The sequence below is a fragment of the Paramormyrops kingsleyae genome, chromosome 9, assembly GCF_048594095.1.
Source record: "Paramormyrops kingsleyae isolate MSU_618 chromosome 9, PKINGS_0.4, whole genome shotgun sequence".
NCBI classification, from domain to species: domain Eukaryota; kingdom Metazoa; phylum Chordata; class Actinopteri; order Osteoglossiformes; family Mormyridae; genus Paramormyrops; species Paramormyrops kingsleyae.
Genome location: NC_132805.1, coordinates 30,934,371 through 30,956,879, shown reverse-complemented (window position 1 = coordinate 30,956,879; position 22,509 = coordinate 30,934,371). Strand labels below are relative to the sequence as shown.

The 22,509-nt window shown below is 52.5% G+C and overlaps 1 protein-coding gene across 1 annotated transcript in view; it reads left to right on the top strand.

The window, feature by feature from the left end:
* Positions 1 to 2,117: 2,117 nt before the first annotated feature.
* cdkal1 (CDK5 regulatory subunit associated protein 1-like 1) overlaps positions 2,118 to 22,509 on the top strand; it is a 203,727-nt gene continuing 183,335 nt past the window's right edge. The window contains exons 1-3 of the mRNA XM_072716755.1: positions 2,118 to 2,251; positions 2,932 to 3,092; positions 3,925 to 4,037. Of these exons, the coding sequence (XP_072572856.1) occupies positions 2,935 to 3,092; positions 3,925 to 4,037 (271 nt within the window). The 5' untranslated portion in view covers positions 2,118 to 2,251; positions 2,932 to 2,934. The remainder of the gene's footprint in view (positions 2,252 to 2,931; positions 3,093 to 3,924; positions 4,038 to 22,509) is intronic.

The following is a 22,509-nucleotide window of genomic DNA, read 5'->3' as shown; positions in this document are numbered from 1 at the left end:
ATAAAACGGAAAGGCAGTAAAATATTGAGGTTGCTGGGAACTACTTATAAATGCCTCTACGCCACTCTTGCGTTATAAGGGCACCGGAAATTCGTGAGGCTTTATTAGTTCTGTATTTGGATCCAAGCCTTAGGAAATTACGGCTGTGTTTTGGTTAGATCATTTACTAAATGCGGCTGCTGATACGGTCTTAATGCCTGCATATGTGCTAAATATAATGCAATTTCATTGAGTTAAACTAATGGTCTTGAAGCTTTTATTAGGTGTAGCCCCTTCTCCACATATCGTGCTTATTTAAGCCATTTTTGATGTTGCCCTAATTGGCGTTTTTGGACCGATGTCTTTGTCGCGGCGACTATGAAGCACAGCGATACAAAGATTTACTGTAAAAGGACACAAATTAATCGGCGTGACAATTTTACAGGGTCGTATTATGTGGTTATGGTACCCGAGCAGGAAAACTAGTCAACAGTAATTTCATTCGTTAATATTGGTTTTATTTCCCGTTGACCATTTTACCGATCACCTTTAGGCCTACTGTTCTCTGTGTTGAAAGAGGAACCTCTTGTGCTAAGAAATGGAAAATGTCTCTTTCAGGTGAGACATAAAAACGTTTAATTATATATAGTCTATAACTACGTTAGTCTAATATACAGACTAAAATATTACCTCAGATTACAACTGTAATTAGGGTTATTGAAAATCTCACTGTCGTGTCGAATCCAGTGGCAGGTGCATGGTGATTTATAAAAGGGGGGGGGGGGGCACAGTGTGGACAGTTGGAACTATAACCAAAAATGTCATTTTTCTTATTTTAGTAGGTCAGCTATACTTATATGTAATTTTTGCTTTCCTTTCATTTTGTAAGAAATGATCCATTGTCCTGCTATACCAAGTGATTTGACCATTTTGAACACGTACACAGCTTATCACAGAACACATTGAAAATAAAACAATAAAACTCAAAGCCTGATGCCTTCGTTTGTAATATTTCCAAATGCCAGTGGTGAAAGATCACTAATGTTACCGGTAGTTAGTCCTGTCTGGATGAGACCTTGCACAGTCACCCTGTAGAGAAGCCTGGCTTCCAGGTGGGTCTGAAATATCCGACTGCAGGTCTATCTCTCCAGTCAACGTTGCCTAAGCAAAAACTACCAGTGAAGCACAGCGTTCAAGAGGGCTTTGAAGACACATCACCGCAGCATTTTCACCACTGAGCTTTTGAAGACACATCACTGCAGCATTTTCACCAATGAGCTTTTGTTGACACATCACCGCAACATTTTCGCCACTGAGCTTTTGTCTACACATCACCGCAGCATTCTCACCAATGAGCTTTTGTCTACACATCACCGCAGCATTTTCACCAATGAGTTTTTGTCTACACATCACTGCAGGATTTTCACCAATGAGCTTTTGTCTACACATCACTGCAGGATTTTCACCAATGAGCTTTTGTCTGCAAAGTGAGATACAAATATTAAAGGTACATCAAACACAAAATGGACCCTTTTTCTACCAATATTCAGCTAGCTGTAGACAAACTGTAACCTGTAACTGTAACCCTGCTAGTTGCTAACTAGTGTTAGCAAGACCTACAGGGCTTGATATTCATTTCTCACGGTGGGGGAGAATTCCCCCCTTATGTATGTGAAGCACATGGGGAAGAATTTTAGATTTTCGGCGGTGGGTAACACTGTGTGTAGCATTAGCCATGGAATTTTTAGTGGAATAGCATTGTTTGCTATTGACATCTGGGGGCAAATAGCATCTGCCATTATAAATTGAGTTGATAATGCATTTGGCCTCCTCAAATGTTATCAAAATGCATTTTTGTAACTTAAAATTTTAAAAAGAAACAACAGCTGATTAAATTAATACATTTCTTACCAATTAGTTCATTACATCAACTATATGACATTTTTGTTGACATAGGTGTATATTTTAATATACCTATTTATAAAACTAGCAAATGTAATGAAACATTGCAAAATGTAAAACAAATCATACCGATTACAATCATGGCGGCGTAACGAAATTCATCTGGTTTGATATAAGGTGTTAAAAAGCGGATAACTTCAGGCACATTTTCAAAACGCGAATTATAATGAATTTTGACCTGCGCCGCTTTTCGTAGCACGAGGTCAGAGGCTGAATCCAGCATGGAGTCCATCATCTCAAAACGTATGTAAACGAAGAGTCGAAAAACCTCATCTTTCCTCTAGCGAGCAACGTACGACAGTGAATACAGGTGAGATGCAAGCCATTTTTGGCTTATAAACATACAGCTTGTGAATTGTTTGTTGTCAGCTATTACACAGTACGTAATTACATCAGTCCACACGCTGGCTAATTAGAAACTATTTAGTTGATTAAGTATCTATTAAACACATTTAGCTATTAAACACATACGTCGATCGCATGTTATCATATAAGCAAAGTTGTCTGCTACTCTCCAGTGTTCTGAGGGAGATGTGTATATATAACCCCACACACACGTAGATCTTCTACTAAGACTACCAAAACAAGCTGATTACGCGCCAGCTGCAGTGAATATACAGCCCCCTGAATTTATTTCAGATTAGATTCGTTTATCTTAAATTAGATAAACTTTATTGATCCCGGGCGGACATTCTGCTGCATACAGAAGTGAGGTACATAAAGTGAAAACAAATAAACATATACTGCCAAATAAGACGACACACAAATTTTTAAAAGCACAGAAATGGAATCCTGCAAAACGGATTGTGGAATGTTACGGAAACAAACATTTTTCAAATAATATAAAATAGTTATAAAGTAGCAGATGGTATATGTGCCTTTTAATATTACAAATATGGGGTTTGCAGTGCGAAGTGCCTGATGGCAGGATGCACGCGAATCCTCCTGTGTTCCTCATAGCATGACCGTCGTTTGATGACTCCCCTGCAGGCGATGCCGGCTGCCTGCGACTCCCATGTGGACGACATCGAGGACATGGTGTCGGGGCTGGAGCCTACGCCCCATGACCGTCTATCTGCCAGGCGGGGCATTGTGCCTCGGCCACGGAAAAAAAACCAGAAGGAGGAGGCGGAGGAGCTGAAGGTGGACAGGTAAGGAGCCGCTCTCTGCCTTCCCACCGTGATGGGAGACGGGGGCTTGTGTCTCGTTTATAGTGCTGCTATTTGTTATTTTTCTTCTCAGCTCCGTCGTTCTCCCTCAGTCTTTAGGAGCCGCTTTCTTGCACTTTATTTCTTAGTCCAGGCTGCTCATATCCTGAACTGCATTGAAGGAGTAAACCGCAGTAAAACTGCCAGAAGAAAGCAGTTGTTAGAGGTAGCAGAACGTAGCAGAAGAATATAATTTATACAGTTCATCTGCATCTGGGCTGCGTCCTTTTTTGGGGGCGGCATGCGGCTCAGTGGATTAGGGCCTTGTGTCTGTGATCAGAAGGTTGCCAGTTCAAATCCCAAGGTCAGCGGGATGATTTCACTGTCAGGCCCTTGCGCTCCCAGTTGCTCCAGAGACTGACTGACCCTGCTTACTCAATTGTACAGTGCTGTGCAAAAACTGTAAGGTCTCTTTTTGGCTGTTTAGACTGTGTTTGGAACAGCAGCTGATGTTGCAGGGTTGCGCTTGTCTTTTTTTTGTCATGTCTGGGTGAGAGGGCAGCAGATAGGTGATGTTATCCTAAATGACGGACTGTCAACGTAATGAAAAGAGGGGGAGGCGGCGGGTTTCCCCACAAACCTGTAGCTTCCACTGCAGCATCACCTTGTCCTGCCGTGAGACTCTTCCCACCTGGATGCACACAGACGCCCAATGTATCAGCCTAGAACTTAACTTTTTTGGGTCGGAGCTGTTTGGTGCCTCAGATTTGTCTTCCTTTATCTTTTGGTTGCTTAGCTCTCATACTGCTCGTCGCCCTGTTGCCTTCCTCTACAGTGTCATCCCCGGTACTCAGAAGATCTGGGTGAAGACGTGGGGATGCTCCCACAACAACTCCGACGGCGAGTACATGGCTGGCCAGCTGGCCGCTGGCGGCTACACCGTAACGGGTAGGTGCATCCGCCTGCCTGTCTGCTTCCTTAATCGGGATGTGGGCCTGGCGAGCTGTTGTGGAGGGGAGCCAATGACAAATGGAGTTACAATGGCAACCAAAGTTAAATTCCTTCTCATTGGTTACTCTGTTGGCTCTTACTGGTTGACTTCTCCCTATAGTCCCGCCCACTCCATGTGCATCCTTACAGTCCCTTGGTTACTTTTAGTTTTTATTTACATTTTAAGGCTTTAAGAAGCTTTTTACAGAGCTGCCTAGGTAAATATCCCCCATACAAAAAGCTGTAAGGCTAACGTGACGTCATTAGTATATTCAGCGCTGTGATATTTGGATTGTGTGTGTGTGTGTGTGTGTGTGTGTGTGTGTGTGTGTTTGGCATGTGAAGGTCTTATCGCCCAGGCAGAGAAAAGTGACCAATTTCCAGCGTGGAAATAAAAACCTTATTAGGCTGTTTTCAAATTTTTTATGATGTCTTGACATTTTTTATTTGTTAAATCTGTTTTACTCTCCATTTGTTCACCATGAATACATCCTTGATGTCTGGCCTGGCGTTAAGGTTAACATAACTGACTAACCACCCAGCATGGAAATTGGTGTCTTGCCTCGTTTGGGGACTGAGCCTCTGCCCTGCCGGCTTGGGGCAGCGCCTGTCCCTCATGTTTGTGAGGTCAAAGGCTCTGGGAACAGCAGAGCCTGTATTCCCTGTGTTAATGTGGTTAGTATCGCTGATATAATATGTACTTCATCGCAAACTTTATTTGTTTGTCTGTCTTGCCGAGTTCTCTTTTTGCAGGTGGTTTTAAATTTAATTAAAATACATCAGTCTTTTTCATTCCATAAATAAATACTGCAGTGGTATTTTCGCCCCTGTTGAAGGCTGTTGTTTTTCTGACCACTAGATGGCGACCTCTGCACACAGACCCTGTCTGCTGGGTAACTGCTGAGGTGGGGTGGGGTGGGGGGGGAGATCTGCTCGGCCTGTGCTTTGGCGCGGCTTTGAACCAGCCCCAGTCGGGAGGGGGCGTGCCCCAGAGTTCACCGTGGTTAATGAACAGTGGGGAGCTTTTCACGGCTATCCCCGAGGAAACGCAAGCCCCCCCCCCCCCCCGCCTGCCTGAAGAGACATCTGGTTCTTATCAGTTCCTCAGTCTGAAAATAAACCCATTGCTTGGACTAATCGGCTAGCGGGGGGGGGGGGAGGGTTGGTTGGGGGGGGGCGGGGGGGGGGCGTGTGGACGCTGACCAGACAGCTTCTTAACCTGGAGGATTGGGAGATTGCTCCACTCTGAGGCGTCTGGAGGCTTTGCTTGTATGTCATTAACTGGGGGCATCTCACTCAGGACTCGGGTGAGGAGATGAACAGCGCCCCCACGTGGCTGCCCCGACCACTTCCTCCAAGTTTGCTGATTCCTCCTCCTGTTTAATTGTGCCTATTTAGCCCAGTAACATTTCAGGAGCCCTGTTTTTGGTCATATCAAAAGAATGAGATGTAATCCCCCCCCCCAGTCTGGGATTTAATTTATAACCCAGCCCCCCCTCTGAGGGTCTGCTTCAGCTTCTAAGGTGACACTTTATGGCTGGAATGCGTCTGTCTGCGTTTCTAAGTCTGTCGGATTAAATACAGCCCCCCCCATCGCGCTGCAGCGATTGCACCTTCAGAAAGGGTCCCTTTGGAAAGACGATGCGTGTGTTTGTTGTCCTTCGTTTTAGCTGGGATTTATGCAGTCTGAAGCCATAATCGAGCCCTCTCATTCCTCCCTGTGGGGGTATTTCCTGTGGGATCGGGGGGGGGGGGGTTCAGCAAAAATGGTGAAATAGCATGCTGCTTTCCTTCGGAAATCCCAGGAATGAATCGAGTGATTCCAGTCAGGGATCCGTCCAGCCCCTGGCATGAGTGTCGTTTAAACGTTCGGACATGGTATCTGAAGGTGCCCCCCCAGACCCCGCCCCCCCCCCCAGACCCCGCCCCCGCACTCCCTCCCGCTGCCCCGCTTTGCATGCGATTTGCATGTTGCCCAGACAGCCGCTGTAGGTGCTGCCGCTGGGACCGTTTCCTGGTGGATGAAGTGGTGCTAGAATAGAGGGGGGGGGGGGGGGCAGACAGAACATGTGGATACCCCTCCGTAAAGAGGCTGATTTCGGTCTGAATGTATTACCCCTCCGGGCGTCCTCCCAAACAGCGGTTTGGGTCAGTGGTGTTGGTGGGGGGTGGGGGCATTAATCACATACCTCGAACATGCAAATCGCCCTCGCTCGCGGGTCCTGAGGCAGCGCTGTGAAACACGCTGTAATTGTCCCGGGTCCTGCTGAATTGTAATGTTCCACTGGGGATGAGGCAGGTGCTGGAGTCCAACTCTGCTCCGTCCAGCTCCGTCCCCTGAGCTTCTCGCCGCACAGTGTGTGTGTCTCCCACCCCCCCCCCCCACGCCCCCCTCGATTTGTGAACACACTGGAACTGGCAGGACGATTGTGTGTCAGGATGTTTGCCTTCTGATGTTGTTGTTGTTGTTGTTGTTGTTGTTCCAGTAAAGCGCCCTCCCAAGTCAGTTCTTTGTCTGTAACTGCCCCCCCCCCACACCAGCCCCAGTCAGTAGTTTGTCAGTGACTGTATCCCCCACCTAGTCAGTAGGCACGTTTCCACCACAGGAACCTTCTTCAGGAACCAGGGACTTCTATCCTGTTCCCACTGCAGCCATGCCTGACTGTACTTCATTGGAGGCAGTTCCGGAACCTTTTTTTAGTCTCTACTCTGAAGTTGGTACTTTTCACTTGAGCAAGACTTACTGATAAACTTTGCTGATTGGTCGACCACAAGCACCAGTGCTAACAGAAGTGTAGCGTAAAGATATAGAAGTAGCAAAGAAAAAAATTGAGCAGATGAAATTATTTCTTGTATCTGTCATGTTACATACATTAGATGCTGCATCTCCATATTTCTGCCTCAGAAAATTCATTTGATGACTGACATACTTCTGTCTAATATCCGGTGGCGACAGTGAAACCTGCCAGCGCTTATTAGCAGAATAACGTTACACCATTTTTTCTTTATTATGAGGAAAACAAAAGACTAACCTGCTGGCCAGACGTAATAATGAACTGTCAACATTTTAAGGGGCTTATAAATGAAACACAAATAGAAGGTTGTGTCCTGTTATTCGGACTGCATGACCGACTGCCCCAGTAACTAACAAATCAAAGTGCTCTCCCTGCCTTGTTATGGCGTGGTGGGGTCGCTTCTTATGAAATTACGTGTGAAGTTTATCCTGCAGGCTTTTTGTGTCTTCCGTGTTTATTTAGCATAAAGTTCCCGGTTCGTGTTGTGAGGCACGAAACTGACACACGAAAGTGGCCGGGAATGGCAGGAGTTCCTAATTGAGATGGCACAGGAACTCAGAACCAGGAACTAGGATCCTGAGCTTTGGTGGGAAAGCGCCTAGTGCTTTGTAAGTAAGCGTCCAGTGGTTTCTGCCAGCAACCTCCCCCCATCCTTGGCCCCCTTCCTGCTGCACCGTGTTCTGACAGTGTTTCCCCGCGTTCCTGGCTGTCCTTCAGGAAAGGCAATCCTGTTGGTGTAATTAGTCTCATCTGTGTCTAATATACTCATAAGTATGTATAACCTTAAATGCGTCTCGGTGCAGGAGCGAGTAGCCAGCACGAGCAGAGCACATACCTGATGTGTGCGTGTGATGCCGTGTGTATGGCAGGGAGGGGGGAGAGACCGGATTGCTGCCCCGGAGAGGCAGAGAGGGGAAGGGAGGGGAGAGAGAGGGGAGGGGGAGGGAGGGTGACTGGCCTGCAGCTGTGCCTATGTGCCCCCCCTCAGTCCCCCCCCCCCCGCTCCTGTAATGGGTCAGACGTGTTTCCAGCTTGTGAATGATGTGAATATTTTGCCCTTATATGTCTGTCTGTGAGTCTCTGGTGAAGGTGAGTCGGGGGGGGGGGGCTGTTTGTGCCCTTTATCATAAGGGCACAATGATTGTGTTGGTTCTCCTGCTGTTCTGAAGCTACTGCTTTTTTTCCCCCCCTAGTGCCGGGGGGGGGGGGGGGGGTCTTGTCCACCTTCCCCTTCCCATAGTGCCAGCGGAATCCTGCCTTTACACACATGCTGGAGATGGTGGGTATTTCAGGACAGGTTATCCGGAGAGTGACGCCTGCTGTATTTGGGAGGCTGAGCTCCCCCCCCCCCCCCGCCCTCATTTTGGTACCTGCTTCTCCAGCTGACCCCAGCTGATGACCTAGGTGTCTACGTCTCTATCTGAACAAAGCTACCGCACCGCAGATGCTCTCCAGCCAGCGCCGACACAGGGCAGTTCACACGGCTGCCAGCGGGTGGCAGTATTAGCCCTGAGTTGGAGGCTCGCGAGGCGCGACCAGCGTCACACAAGCGGTTTAAACGCGACGCCGCTCTCAGCGCTCCCCGAATCGCATGATGTCATCCTCGATTTGTGGAGACACTTGTTAAGCAGCGAGCGCCTTTATTTATTTCGTTCTCTGCAGCGTCGTCGGTTCTTCGCCAACCTCCGTCCCCTGTAAGAAAGCCTGGCCTCTTGGGGGCGCCAAAGCACCCCCCTGTGCCCGTGATGGCGTGTCTCCTGCCTGCCCCTGTATCACACGCTGGTCTTGGTTTTGTTTGGATGACCCCAGCTGTGAAAGGTCGCATGAGGGCAGCGGTACTACTGCAGCTGCGTCTCCCCAGCCCGCCTGTAGGTGGTGCTGTGTACTCGGTTACGCCGCGCCATTCTGCTGCCCTTGGCTGCTTTGCTTGCTTGCGATAACCCAGTGACTTTCTATTAGGTTTATTACCCCCCCTCCCAACCCCCGTGCTCCACGTTTATAACTGGAACAGTATAATTATGATTTACACGGGACAAATATTGCCGCCTGTAGCCATTAACAGTCAAACCAGGCTGTTTCCTTGTTGCACGCAAGTGCATTGTGGACCCGTGGTGGCATTTATGGGGGGGAGGGGAGCCAAGCCCCTCCTGGTACGTGCGTGGACCTGCCCAGACCAGCTGTAACGGGCCGTTTGTAATTTCTCTATATTGCTTACTTGATTTGCCTGGAATTTGACATTTCGGAGCTTCTGTTTTCTGTGTGTGTGTGTGTGTGTGTGTGTGTGTGTGTGTGTGTGTGTGTGTGTGTGGTGCCAATGCAAGGGGGTCGGGGAAACATGAACACGTGTGTGTATGTATGTGTAGTATTTGCAGCTCGCGTCTGCGCAGACGGGACGTAGGCTGAAGCCCATTCATAAAACAGGTGCCCGTCGGCCGCAGCTGAGTGGCTGGGTGGCAAGTGAGGCAGCCAATCAGAGGCTGGCGGTCTTGTGTTTTTTTTTCTCCCCTTCTCTAGGAGCCGGACGGTGCGCTCTGCTGCTGCTCGCAGAAAACATCTGGGGGGGGGGGGGGGCGGCGGTGGCGTGTACCTGTGTGCCTGTCTGCATTTTTATGCCGTTTTGTCTTCCTCCCTGAATCGATTTCCCTCCTAGAGTGGCGGGGTTCTGACGGGCAGCTGGGTGACCCTAGCCCCTGCCTGACCCCCCAGGTGGGTGACCCTAGCCCCTGCCTGACCCCCCAGGTGGGTGTGACTAGTCCCCGGGGCCCTTGCTCCAGTACCATCTTGGGAAAGCCGTGAAACTCAATTGGTCGATTTTAATTTGATTGTCCTTCGCCCTCCCCAAACCTATTGGTTGAAATGCATCATTTTAAAGTCTGATAGCTGTTTAGATCAAGACCCTCCCCCTAAACGTCATCCCAGGGGGTGGGACATTAACCCCACATTGCCTGCAGACATTAGTCATGTTTCAGGCAGGGAGTTTCATTTCTGTCGCTGATGACTTCCTGTTGACCGCTATGGTGTGGGGTCGCGGCCCGATTCAGAGTAAGTGGACTGGGTGATCCAGCTTGGCACCCCCGCTCGTTGTCCTGGAGGACGAGGGACAGAGGGAGCTATGATTAAGCTGTAAATCAAGTCGTAAATGCTTACGTTCACCGAGAACCCCCCCCCCGGCTCAGCCATGAGCTGCAGGGATAAAAGCACTGCTGTACCTTCATCTCACCACAAGCACTGCCCCCCCCCCCCCCCCCCCCCCCAGCAACGGGCTGTCCCTGTGTCCCCTCTCCCCCCAGACATTTGGATCCTGTCCAAATGAATTGGCCCTTGAACCCAGTTCTCACAAAACAGGGGCGATCCAATAAGCGTACCCCCTCAGAAGGGGGGGGGGTGGCCTTCTGCCTGGTGCCTCCGACCTCGCTTATAAAGTTTCCCCGCCTGCGGTGGTCGGCGCCATGACCTTTGACCCCTGTGTAATAACTGATCTGATGTTACGTTACCATGAGTGGTGGCTCTTGGTGGCCAGCTCTTCAGATGGGGGGGGAGTGATTCCAATATGGGTGTGTCTGCTGTGGCCCCGGTGGGCTCACTAAAACTTTATCTGACCCCTGTCTGAAAAGACGCCAAAATATATTGGTTGGTGGAGGGGGGGGGCGGGGTGCTAAAGCTGCAGTAGGCTGCTGTGGGGGGGGTGAAGTAAGCAGGGCTCGCTGGATGAAAACGGATAGATTGGACTTTTAGTTGCTGTTTGTCCAGCTGCTCTGGGGGTGTCCCCCCCCCCCCCTTGACAAAAAGTCGTTGACTGTCCCAGGACCGTTTTCAATCCCTGTCTCTGTGTGCTGAATGGTGGCTGATATTTGTGAGCAGCTGATGTTTGTGAGGCCCCCGCAGCCTTCGGGGAAGTGATCAGTCATCGATATGCTCTTTTCCCTTTCGCCCCTGTCCCGGGGGGGGCACCGAAGCGTGTTAAGCGGCGCCCTCCACTGGGCTGCTGCAGTGAAAGCATCGAAGTGGTGATGTAACTCGACGAAAGCGTTGTAAGCGGCGCGCTGTGAATACCCCTATGCCCCCCCCCCCCGCCCCCAAGTATCCCCATTTCCGCATTTCCAGAATCCTTGCTAGGGCTTGGTCGTCCAGCCCGCCTGTCTTCCTGGGGAGCCTAAGCTAGTAACTGCAGTGGGTCACCATGATCGGTCATATCTGTATGGCTGATATGCCCCCCCCCCCCCCAACCCTGGGGACACGCCCATAAATTCGCTGCCCTGTAGCATCGGGCCGCTGTAACGGATATCCCAGCACAGCAGGTGGGCATCGAGGGGGGGCAGCTGGCACTTGGGGTGGCGGAGTTGTGTGTGTGCATGTACCTGCAGATCCTGCCCTGGGTGGGCAGGTGGGGGGGGGCATGGATCAAGTTGCTAGCGGCAGCCGCAGACGGAGCTGAGGCCCGGCTCGTCCCCCCCCACCCCCCTGGCATGTTTATCTCCTGCGGCCAGGAGGTGTCGTCCCCCCCCCCCCCTTTGCAACAGTAAAGCGTGGCAAGGCGTAGGGGGACCCTCTCGCGGTCGATAAAGCCCCCCCCCCCCCTCCCCGAAACACTCATTTGCATTAATGGGATTTTTATTATTATTTTTGAGGTGGCGTGTGGCTGTGGGGTCTCTTCATAGAGTGGGATAAAGGGAAGGCAATCTCCGTGCCCCCCCACAAGCGTGCCGCTTCATCCCGTCCGCTACGCCGTGCCGGAATAATCCCCCCGCATTTCCCAGAAGTCTGTGGGCTGAGGCTCTGCTGCCTTTTTCTGGTTAAAATTAGCTTCGCCTTAATGGGTCCCAGCTCTCGTCTGACCGGCATTGTTGTTAGTTCCTTAAAACGCGCTTTTGGAGGCCTGACCTCACCTTACCACGGAGCCTGGGCCGCCGCTCGCCGCCGCGCGTCTGGGGGTGATGTCATCGCCGGCCATCTGCCGCTCTCTGGGCTGTCTGGCGGTGCGGCGCCCTGGGAAGGCGGCGAGCAGCCAGGCACGTGGCGACGGCAGTCTGCCGCGGCCGCTGTCCCGTCAGACGGCGTCCTGAAGCGCGGACCAGGGGCGGGCTGTTCCACCGGAGGGAGGGAGGGGTGGGGGGAATGGAGAGACTCGGGAGGGTCACCTGCTGGGTGGCATGTGTGCCGGTCACAGCCCCCGTGGCCGACCGGCTCGCTGGTCTGTGTAAACTCCTCCGCGTCCCCGTTCTGTGACAGTCCTCCAGAACAGCAGGGGGCGCCGCCCCTCATCCTGCCAGTGTGTGCAGATCGAGGCCATATGACACGGCGTTTTAGTGTTCAGTGTTTTAGATTAACAACTGATATTGAAGATATATAATTAAAACTCAAGATTCCTCTGGAATTCAGCTCGCAAACTCTGGGTTTCCATTCCCCGGTTGTCCTTGTTTTGCCTGAGCGATTGTCCAATATGTGGTCTCTTCTAGAAAGTTCTCTGGCTTTCTTATCGGGTAACTGAGGGCCTGAGATGCACAAGCTGAGTATCAGTGATCTCATTCCCATAAGCGAGAGGCAGTACAGAGTCCAGGTGGATGGTTCTGGTACACTCTGCTCTTTGTGGTCCGGTCCAGTAGGCTTGCAGGACTGTGGGCTTTAGCGTTTCTCTGTTTTGTTTGGTTTGGACCCTCATAGAACTTCTGGATGGGGAGTAGGATTGACTTTCCATCAATACAGAGTGTTTTTAACTGCGTTTTCTATTAACTTGTGCTGGGGGGGAGGCATGCTCTCCAGGTTGGGGGGGATCAGCCTCGTTTAAGTTAAGCTTAAGTTGAAGCTTACCTTTCCCCAGACACATCCGTGGCCTTCACTTCCCCACCGTCATTCGATGCTGGCGTCGGCCGCTAGATCTGCAGTGTTTCCTTTGTGAGATTCTGATCATTCCAGTTTCTGACCGTTTATTGGTTTGCGGTAAGAAGCACGCGGTATTAACGAAGAAAAACAAGAACAGGCCACCTTTTATCTCTTATCATGATGGTAGAGGTTTGAAAGATGGGGATGGCAGTGCTTGCTGACTTGGTGGTGGTGGTGTGTGTGTGTGTGTGGGGGGGGGCTGTCGAAGGTGATCTCTGCGTTTTGGTGGCTCTGGTGCAGCCCGCTTTGGCCAGAAGCCTGTGCTCTGTCCTCCCAGATCTGTCAACAGAATCACGGTTTTTGTTAATATTTCCAGACCGTCAAACATTTTGCTTCGTTGTGGGACAACGATCATCCTGGCTGAACGCCGCACAGCGGCCTTATCGGGGTGTTTATTTGAACAGGATAATTGCTGTTTTGGGGCCAGATTGAAAGAAGTGGCTCAAACCCGGCAGAAAGCTCACAGAGCTGCCGTACCCATGTGCCATACGCCCCCCCAACCCCAGGGGTCGTACAGCCGGCCCAATCTGGGAGGGGGGGGGATTTGAGGCAGGCCACTCAACTGCAGTGCCCCCTGACTCATTAACTCTTCTCTTTGGGTTTTGGGCAGTGGTGGCTTAATGGTTAGGGAACCGCACTTGAATGATTGGTTCGAATCCCCGACCAGCAAGGCACCACTGAGGTACCCAGAGCCAGGTACCGCCCCCAAGCACTGCTCCCCGGGCGCTGAATTAGCTGCCCCCTGCTGTGTCACGACATCATATATGGGTTAAATGCAGAGAACACATTTCGTTATTGTGCGCTGTGTGCTGTGGTGTGTCAACAATGACCACTGATCACCAAAGTTTGCCTCCCCCCCCACTGCCTAATTTGGTAGGTCCTGTTCCTCTATCCAGTAGGATACTGGAGATTTGCGGTTCTGGGGAGGCCGACACTGGCTCAATGTCCTGCGTGGGCTGTCCGGCGTCACGGTTCGGCTTGGACATCGCTGTAGCAATGTGATGGTGTTCGGGGGGGGGGGGGGGGCATTACTGTACCTGTCATTTGAAAGGATTGGGGGGGGGGGTGCGTTTAATCGTGCTGTGGTCTGTTTGTTTATCTCTGGGTGCTGACGGCCTCTCTGTCCCTGCCGGCTGACCTTTGCCGAGGTGGAGGGCGGCTCTGGATAAATGACCGTCATTTCCGGAGCTCTCTCAGGATTCCCGGGCGTGTGGTTTTCCGGTACGGTGACCCCCGGGGTGGGGCCGTCCCGTGCTGATGAATGGACCCGGCCAAGCGTGAGCGTCGTGCCGGGCCGGGCCGGGGTGCCGTAACGAGCTCCGGTGCGTAAGTGGGTCAGTAGCTTGCCGTCTGGGAGCAAGTCGCTCCGTCTAATTAATCTGCAGGCGGGGGCCGGCGGCCGGGTGGCCAGCTGTCCTGCCGGGCCGTTCCTCATTGCTGCCCCCCCCCCCCCCCCCCCCGTTTCTCTCGCTCCTCTTGGTGGCTCCGTCTCTCCTCCCCCCGCCAAGCTGCCCATCTCGCTTGCCTGTCCGGTCTGGCCGTCTGGATGCTTTTCGTCCGGCATATTATGGGGGCGCTTTTGGGGCGGGGGGCCCCCTAAAGGTGGTTTTGTGGACCCTGGGCCCAGGCCTCACTGGGGGTTCTGACATGGGGTTGGGGGTTCTAAATTTTAATGTTAATTACAAACGCGTGCTGTGAACTCGCCCCAAAATAAAGCAGGCCGCTGGTGTCCCCGTTGTTGCCGTGGAGATGGCCTGACCCACTGCCCACTGAGAGGGGGAGCCGTCACATGACTCGTTATGAGTGATGGCCTGCCCCCCCCCCCAGGTGTAGCGTGACCACCTCCAGATGTGGGACACGCTCTCCCCCCCGCTCCGACCTGACCAGTGCTGCGTCGCCCCCTTCTGGCCTTCAGATCACGGCACTTCGGGGCCGGTCACATTCAGCGTCGCTGTCTTGGCCGTGCGAGTTTTATACCTGAATCCCTGTTAATCTGGCTGCTTTAGGCAGATAGAGCCGGAACCTAGGTTCCGAGGTTCTGCGTGAGGCTCAGAGGGGAACCCCACAGCGAGAGCATATTCACAGCACGATCACGTCACATTGCAGAACAGCCCCACGTGAATCCGGCGTAAGCTGCCCACCCCCAGGATCTGATGGGGGCCAGGGGAAACTGTCAGAATAGGGAGGAAGGGATGCCCCCCCCCCCCCCAGGCGACCAGGGTGTCACACTTCACATCCCTTAGTAGTTGGTAAGTGCAGGTGAGTGAAACATTGAAGAATTATGCTGCCCCCCAGCCTTCTGGACGGGTCTGGGACCCCCCCCCCCCCCCCCCAACCCCTTGCGTGAGTATTGGTTCCTTCCCACGGCAGCATTCCCGAGCCCCCTGAAGGCAGCCCCCCCCCTTCCACCCGGTGGTTATTATGGGGTGGGTACAGACCCCGCTCTTCGTCTGCCGGCCCCTGCGGCGTGCTTTCCCTTTGCTGGCTGCCGTGTATGATACCCCCCCCCCCCCGCCCTTTTTCCACGTGAGCGCCCCTCCTCATTTCCTCTGGTCCCCCCCCCCCATTGGTTTAACCGCCCCTGGGACGCCGGTGTCCTCCCACTGACCGGGATCGCCGGCCCTGTCGCTGCACTCGCAGGCGTTGAGTTTTCGGGGGGGGGTTCGGGACGTTATCTTGAAATGAATGCAGTTTGGGGGTATTTGCATGCGATTTGCATAGAGCCCCTGAGGGCTGAGCATGGTGCTGAGAGGCTAAGTTCTCTGTTTATTACCCAGGCCGTCACTAGTTTTGGGTTCTGCTGTATTTGCATGTCATTTGCATGTCATTTGCATGGGAGCAGCCTGCCTGGGAATGGGGGGCCAATGGGGAGGGGGGGGGCGACCTGGATTGTTCTGTCTCCCCAAGAAGTTGCAGAGGGGCCCCTTCATTGCTGTGGACTGAACTGGGACGCTTGAAAACTGCAGTAAACATGTGCCTGGAATTTGGGTAGAGAGGGGTGGGGCCCAGCTATCACTGGGGGGGGGGTGTCTGTAGAGGTCATTAATCTCCTCAACGGCTCCCCGGCGTCAGTTGGCTTACCATGTGAGGGGCGGGGCCTTGAGCGGGGCATCTGGTGTTCGTCCAGGAAACAGTCCCCCCCCCCCCCGTGTACCGTGTAGTTCCCAATCCCAACCGTCATCGTCACGCTCATTCTCACTGCCCCCCCCCGGCAGGTGGCTGACTGGAGGAGTCCCAGGTCCTGTTTGCGTGATCACTGCACAAAGACGCCACCTGCCCCATCCGGGACCTCCCCATGCTAATTAGCCTCAAATATTTACCTTCACCCTCCCTGCCGCCCCCCCCCCCCCCACCCACGTGCACCCTGAGTCTTTATGGTGAGCATGTTTTGCCTTCACACCCAGATTCTTAAGGCTAAAACTGGGTGAGATGCGACCTCATCACCACGCCGGGCTCGTTTGAATTATTAGAAACCGCTTTTTAAATGTTTTAGCTGCTAACGAGCTCGGGGATGGGAATCGGGGCTGGTTGGACCCCCCACTGGCAGTATTCTCACCGGGGAGGGGGGGAATGGGGTGACTTATAGGCTCTGCCGTGGTCACGCGCCCCCTTCTGGCGTGATTAAGCACCCGGCAAACCTGGGTCAGCATGCAAACCTGCAAACCCCCTCAATCCCCACCTATAGTGATCTCACTGTCACACACACCAACCTCCCCATGACCAGGGAACCTCACGGGACCCCTAACCCTTATATTCCAACTTTTGTCTCCCTCCCTCTGCAAAACTCATAATGCCTGAAACTTTTATAACACAAGCTACTGATTTAGGGAGAAGCTCGCCGTGCCCCCACCAGCAGTAATTGGCTGTGATCTGCACCCTTCCCATGTCGTCCCCCCTCGTCCCCCCCCAACACAGCTCCTGTTGACACACCCTAAACGGCAGGTGTGCCTTTCTTTGGGACACTGTCAGAAACAGCGGCATGTGTAAATATTTGCCTTCCTTGCGATGGCTGCCGCTCTCTGCGCCCTCGTTAACCTCTCAGGGTCGCGCTGTCTGACGTTCTCCCTTGAGGTATCCCGAGTCGCCGAGGTCCCCTTTCGGCTACACTGGGCTGTTTTTTGTTTCTTTATTGTGAGCGGTTCACTTTTGGGCCCTTGTCCAGGATCAGAGGGTCTCCTTACGGCTCCTGGGGACCTTCTGAGCTGTACGTTGGTTTGGTCTGCTGAGCGAATAAAAGGTAGATGTCAAAATGTCAGGAAATAAACAGACTCTGTTCCCAGCTTCATGCTTTAGCTTGCTGAGACCTTCCCAGACCTCCTCCTCCCCCCCGTGTGCTTCCTGGCATCAGGTTCACGCTCACCACCGCGGCCCTCTGCCCTACAAGGTCCTACAGCTCGCATGGATCAGCAAACTGCTTAGGAGCAGGACCCCATAAACAAAGCATTGCACAGTTAGTTGCACTGCTCTTGGGTGTCAGGTCTTGGTTTGACTCGTCGGGGAGTCCTGTCCAGTCTTGCATGGAGACCACCCACCCCCGCAAAGATCTAGTTGGTAGTGCCCGGCAGTGATGGTCATTTTCCCTGAGTGTTTATACATCTGAGTTGGGATTCTTTGGGTCATTTTTATTTCAAAGCCTCCACGTGCGTCTGTGTTAGACGGACTTTGCTCCTTCGTAACAGGCACCGTTCTGTCTATGGTTTCCAGCCATGACTTCTCCTTTTTTCGGAGAGGAAATTGAAAATTTTGCTCTGGATATTTACTACAGTGAGTTTTTTTTTTTTCCATTTCAAAAACAGTGGGTCAAAAAATATTTTAACTCCTTTAGGTTTTTCACAAACTTTGTCTTAATTAGCTGGTTTTCATTTCTTTCTTATTCTGACAGTCCTGATGACGTATCTTATTTCTGCATCTGATCAGCGTGTTTGTTCTGTAATTCAGAGGCTTGTGGTTCCACTGACCCTCATAGCTTTTTGGTGCTGATAAGCAACTTTAAGGGTTGGTCTGTCCGTCTGATTTAATGCAAGGAGATTTCAGTCTGACAGGTTAAAAATCTAGCGGCTTGTTCATGTCCGATCTTGTCTGCACCGTCTTGCCGAGTGTGATGTCAGAAATTAATGTTCAAGATGATTCCGGACGGAAGTGTCTGGGGGTATTGGTGAGGTCGCCTCCTAGAGGTCAGCGGTGGCCTTGCGGTGACTGACAGCTGTGTGAGGTGTTGGTGGATGGTGGACAGCGATGAGGTGGAGGCAGAGGTCCCCACTTAAGGAGGACCGGGGTCTGACCGAGGTTAATTTAAAAGGAGATTGTCGGTCGATGTTCACATCGACGTGTTGACCGCTCAGGACGGCTTACAGGTGCTGCGATGCTAATTAAGAGCAGCTAACGATCGGGCTGCCAGCAGGGGGGGTGCAAATTAGCGTTTCCCTCAGCGAGAGAGTCTTTGCTCCCCTGATTAGGGTGTTTAGGCAGAACCTTCACGTGGGCTGTCACTGGGGGCAGGGTGGAAAGGCCGCTGGATTGAAACGATGTTCATCTTTATTCTGGCCTTCATTCCAACACTCAACTATAAACAGGGTTAAAAATACTTTTGCAATTTCACGTGGCAAGAACCAAGAACCACGGCCCTGTTGTAATATAGTTATCTGCTGCTTTTTTAAAAGTTGGTTTTGCTTTCCCATGATGCACCTGTCATATACCGTGTGTGAGTTCTTTAGATTAACTGTCGGACAGATGCTGAAACGTCCTCTGTGCTTTATGCCGCACATCACTTGTTTTTGAAATACGAATCACTTTTTTTCTTTGACATTTCTTCGCGTAAATGATTTACTAACTGCAGATCCCTCGGGTGCCAGATACTGCAAACTTCGCTGACTTTCCTGTTAGAGAATAAAACTGCCTTGATGATTTTGTGGTTAAATAATAATCACAGATCAACAGTTAAGACACTGGGATGGTTTCTGGGGCCGTTAATATTTCCGAGAGGTGTGAGTTTGTCCCAAAAGCGTGTCGCCCGGGACCTCAGTCGTTGGGTGTGTGGAAGTATCCAGAATCCCCCCCCCCCCCCCCCGGCGGGCTGTATCCTTGCTGCGGCGTGTGAGAAACACGCCTCTGCACACTCTATATCGTAATCGGGGGCAGCATTTGCTGGTTCACTGGTTTAAGGCTCCTTACCGCCTCTTTTCAGGGCTCAGCGCCTGGCCGTGGCTGGAGCGTGTTAATTATGGAGCGCCGACATCGCGGAGTATGTTACTCCACGCTGCCCGGCCCGGTGTCTCCTCGCCACCTGATCCCGCCAAAGACCACGGCGGGTGCTGGAAGGCCTTCCTGGCTTCTAATCCGCGTTACGTGTTCAGACTCCCTGTGATTGTGTCATCAGAGCTGTGCCCCCCCCACCTCTCCCAAGGTCGCTTGGCTGCTCTCGGGACCAGCATGAAGGATGAGGGCTGGGGGGGGGGGCATGATGGGAGGGAAAGTGGGTCATGCTCTCGTCGGGGTCCTTGGCACCTGCCCCCCCCCCAAGCCGCGCATCTGCGCAGGAGCTCGTGATTCACATCCGAGCGACAGGAGCCCGGGGGACGGTGATGGGTCGCGGGTCCGAACGGAAGCGTAATTACTGGCACAGGTGCAGCGGACCCAGATGGGGTTGGGAGGGGGGTGCCGGGGTGAGTTAATGTTTCATGGAAATTAAGCCCCTTTATTGCAGGAAATCAATTAATTAATGACCGTTGTCAGAGCCGCTGATGGTATTGACCCCGCGGATGCTTCCGGAAAAGTGTATAGCACAGAAACAGCAATAAAAATTATTAACGAACCAGCAAAAAAATGGATTTCCAGTTAAAAAGCGAGGGGCCGAAGGTGAGAGGTTAGCAGGTGGTGTAATGATCGGCTGGACCCGTTCTTGTACCCTAAGGGCCTCGGATAATTTGAATTGCTTCATTGAACGACTGTATAATTGTGCAAAAACGAAACACTAAGCAGAAAAGAAGGAGGGGTATTAATGTTTCCCGTAACATTCGGTGACGCCGTGTTCCGAAGGCTTGGATACAACGTTTTGCATTTGTTTAGCGGATTCTGTATCCAATGTGACGCACGTTTTTGAGAAAGCAGCATCCAGCAGTCTCAGGATTTGGGGGTTAAGGGCCTTGACTTGAACGGGACTTGAACCAGCGACCTTCCGATCTCAGGCACAGCATTCTAAGCTGCTGAGCCACGCGCTGCCATAGGGTGAGGATGTCACTTCCTGTCGAGGGAGTGAGCGTGTCTGTTGGTGCTCTGTGCCTGTTGTTAGCATTCCCCCTTCTGGAGGATTCTGGAAGATTCCGGAAGCAACTCTGGCTGCCAGCTCTGTGTTCCAAGTCGCTCTGGGCCCGGTTCAGCCTGTCATGGCTCATTTTGGATCCCCGGTTCCTCCTGATGCCACCGCCCCCCCCCCCCCGGCTCCTGTAATAGGACGTTTCTTTTTCATAACCGCGGGGCTCGTTATGCTACAGGTCATTAAGTCGTAAAGGCCCAGCATGTCTTTCTTCTTAATCCTAATTTTAGAATCTGCTGTGGAGCCTTTAGTGCTTTATTAAATGGAACGGCTAAGCTGAAGTTTACCAATATGACACAATATGTCCCCCCCCCCCATGCCCCCCTGCAAGAGTCCTGGAGTCTAGCCTTGGAGTCTAGAACCGACGTGGAAGTTTCCAGAAGGAGATATTGGCAACGCAGCATCGCGCCGCGTGAAGGATGGCGCTCGGCTTCTTCGGCTGCTAACAGACCGGCCGCGCTGATGGAATCGTTAACAAGGCCTCGTCCCGGTGGGTCCTTCGGATCCGGATTAAATCCATCCTCCGGTACAAATGAAATCCCGCTGCCCCACCCCCGCTGTCTTCGTGTCTCAGTGACCCGCTGAAGTTAATATGTGGGACGTGCATCTCTCAAACATCTCAGGCAGGGCTCATTCGGGACCCCCCCCCCCCCAATGGTGTGTAACAGCAGTGTGCTCTTGATTTACGCCCCGGGTCCTTCCGGAAACCCCGCACCGTATATCACAAAAACAAGCGCGCACTGTGGCGTCGTGGCCCGGTCGCTGCCGGCGACGCGTTTCCACGGGGACGCCCCGGCGAGCCGCCGCCGCAGTGGCAGCGGGGCGAGCAATCAAAGCGGGGAGCAGGGACCATTCATGACGCGCAGTTTGATCCGCTTCCTTTATTTGCTATAAATAATGGATGATGGATGTATGTTCCTCTGCCAAGCCGCCAAATTCATGAATTTTAAAATATCTGTCGGGGAGGAGGGGAGATGGATGGCACACGCGGCGGGTCCGATTCCCGCAGATTCACGTGTGATTTGCAGAGGTGTGAGGGCGTGTCACCAGCCCCCTGCTGTGTCCCGTCTCTGTCACCTGTAGTTTGGTGTTGGGGACCTTGAGCCCCAAGATGCTGCTGATCCCATTCAGGGATCAGGGCTGTTTCCCGCGTTTCCCCAAAGCTCCCGCCAGCCAATCGCAGAGCTGGACCCATTCAGTTGCATTTTTTTCAACTATGTAGGTTGCTAACATAGTTAGCAAATATGCTTTTTGGAGACGCGCCCCAAGCCGGATTGTGTGTTCGTCTTACAATAAAACTGACCGCTGAATCCAGGCCGAATCCTCGCTGTCTCGAAATCTGTGTTTTCATGTTAAATGAGAATGAAATGCTGCTGGGGAGCCTGAGGCTTGTCAAGCTACTGTTCCAGCCCTCGCCCTAAGGGGCGCTGGTCCTGCTGGAGCTGGTGAAAGGGAGGCTTTGCTGGGTGCCCAGTTTGCAGACTTGGGCTGTTTTGGGTATGTGTGCGTGATTCATTACCTTTTCGACGTTGCCTCTCTGCCCTGATCTAGTCACCCTCCCCCTGTGCCGAAAGCAGCCCTGTCCTGCGGCGCCCCCTGTAGGTTTTGCGTGGGGTTGGAGCGAGAAGTGTCAGTCGTGCACCCGTCTCCGCAGGGGTTGTTTTTGCCGCAGATATAAGGGGCGTTCGGCTGGACGTGTGTAAACAATGGCTCCCCCCTGTGGCTAAAACCGGCCTCCGTGGGGGGGGGGCTGCCTTCCATTCCGCTGTCATTTCCTTGGATTTAAGTGGAATTGCAAACGCAGAAAGGTATTTCCGTGTCCCGCTGTGCTGATTTCGGTGCGGTGGCAGTTGGCTGCCTGGCGTTGGGATGCGCATTTCCATTCAGAACTCGCCACGCTCTGTCCCCACGGGGGGGGGCACGCTCTGTCACCTGCCGGTTTAACTTCGAGGACGTGCCTCCAGACGCCCAGACTCCACGCCCAGTGACTGGAGATCCACCGCCCCTGGATGATCATCTTTTGAGCTAAAACCCCCCATGTCGTCATGGACTTTGCTTGTTGTGCTCAGTCATACAGGGAACTTTTTTTTGGGGGGGGGATCTGCACTTTAGTGCTATCATGAGGCATTTTAAGGTCTGTTAGGATAAATGTGTATCTGTGGCAGCGAGGACTTGAGGATGTTTTAGGATTTCTGCGTCTCGCTGTGGGACCTCGCCCAGAAAGCGCACGTCCAGCATCAACGGGGGCTGTTACCCCAAAATGTCCGGGGTCAATCGAAAATACATGCGAAATGGGGGGAGGGGGGGCTCGCGGGGCCCGGGGTTCGCGGCGGATGGAGTCCTGTTGGAGTGTCTCATCTCCCGGGGCGACGGCGATAATTAGACCTCCGCCTCGCACCTTTCCGCTCAGCTGATGATTCGGAGAGCGGAGACGGATCCCCCC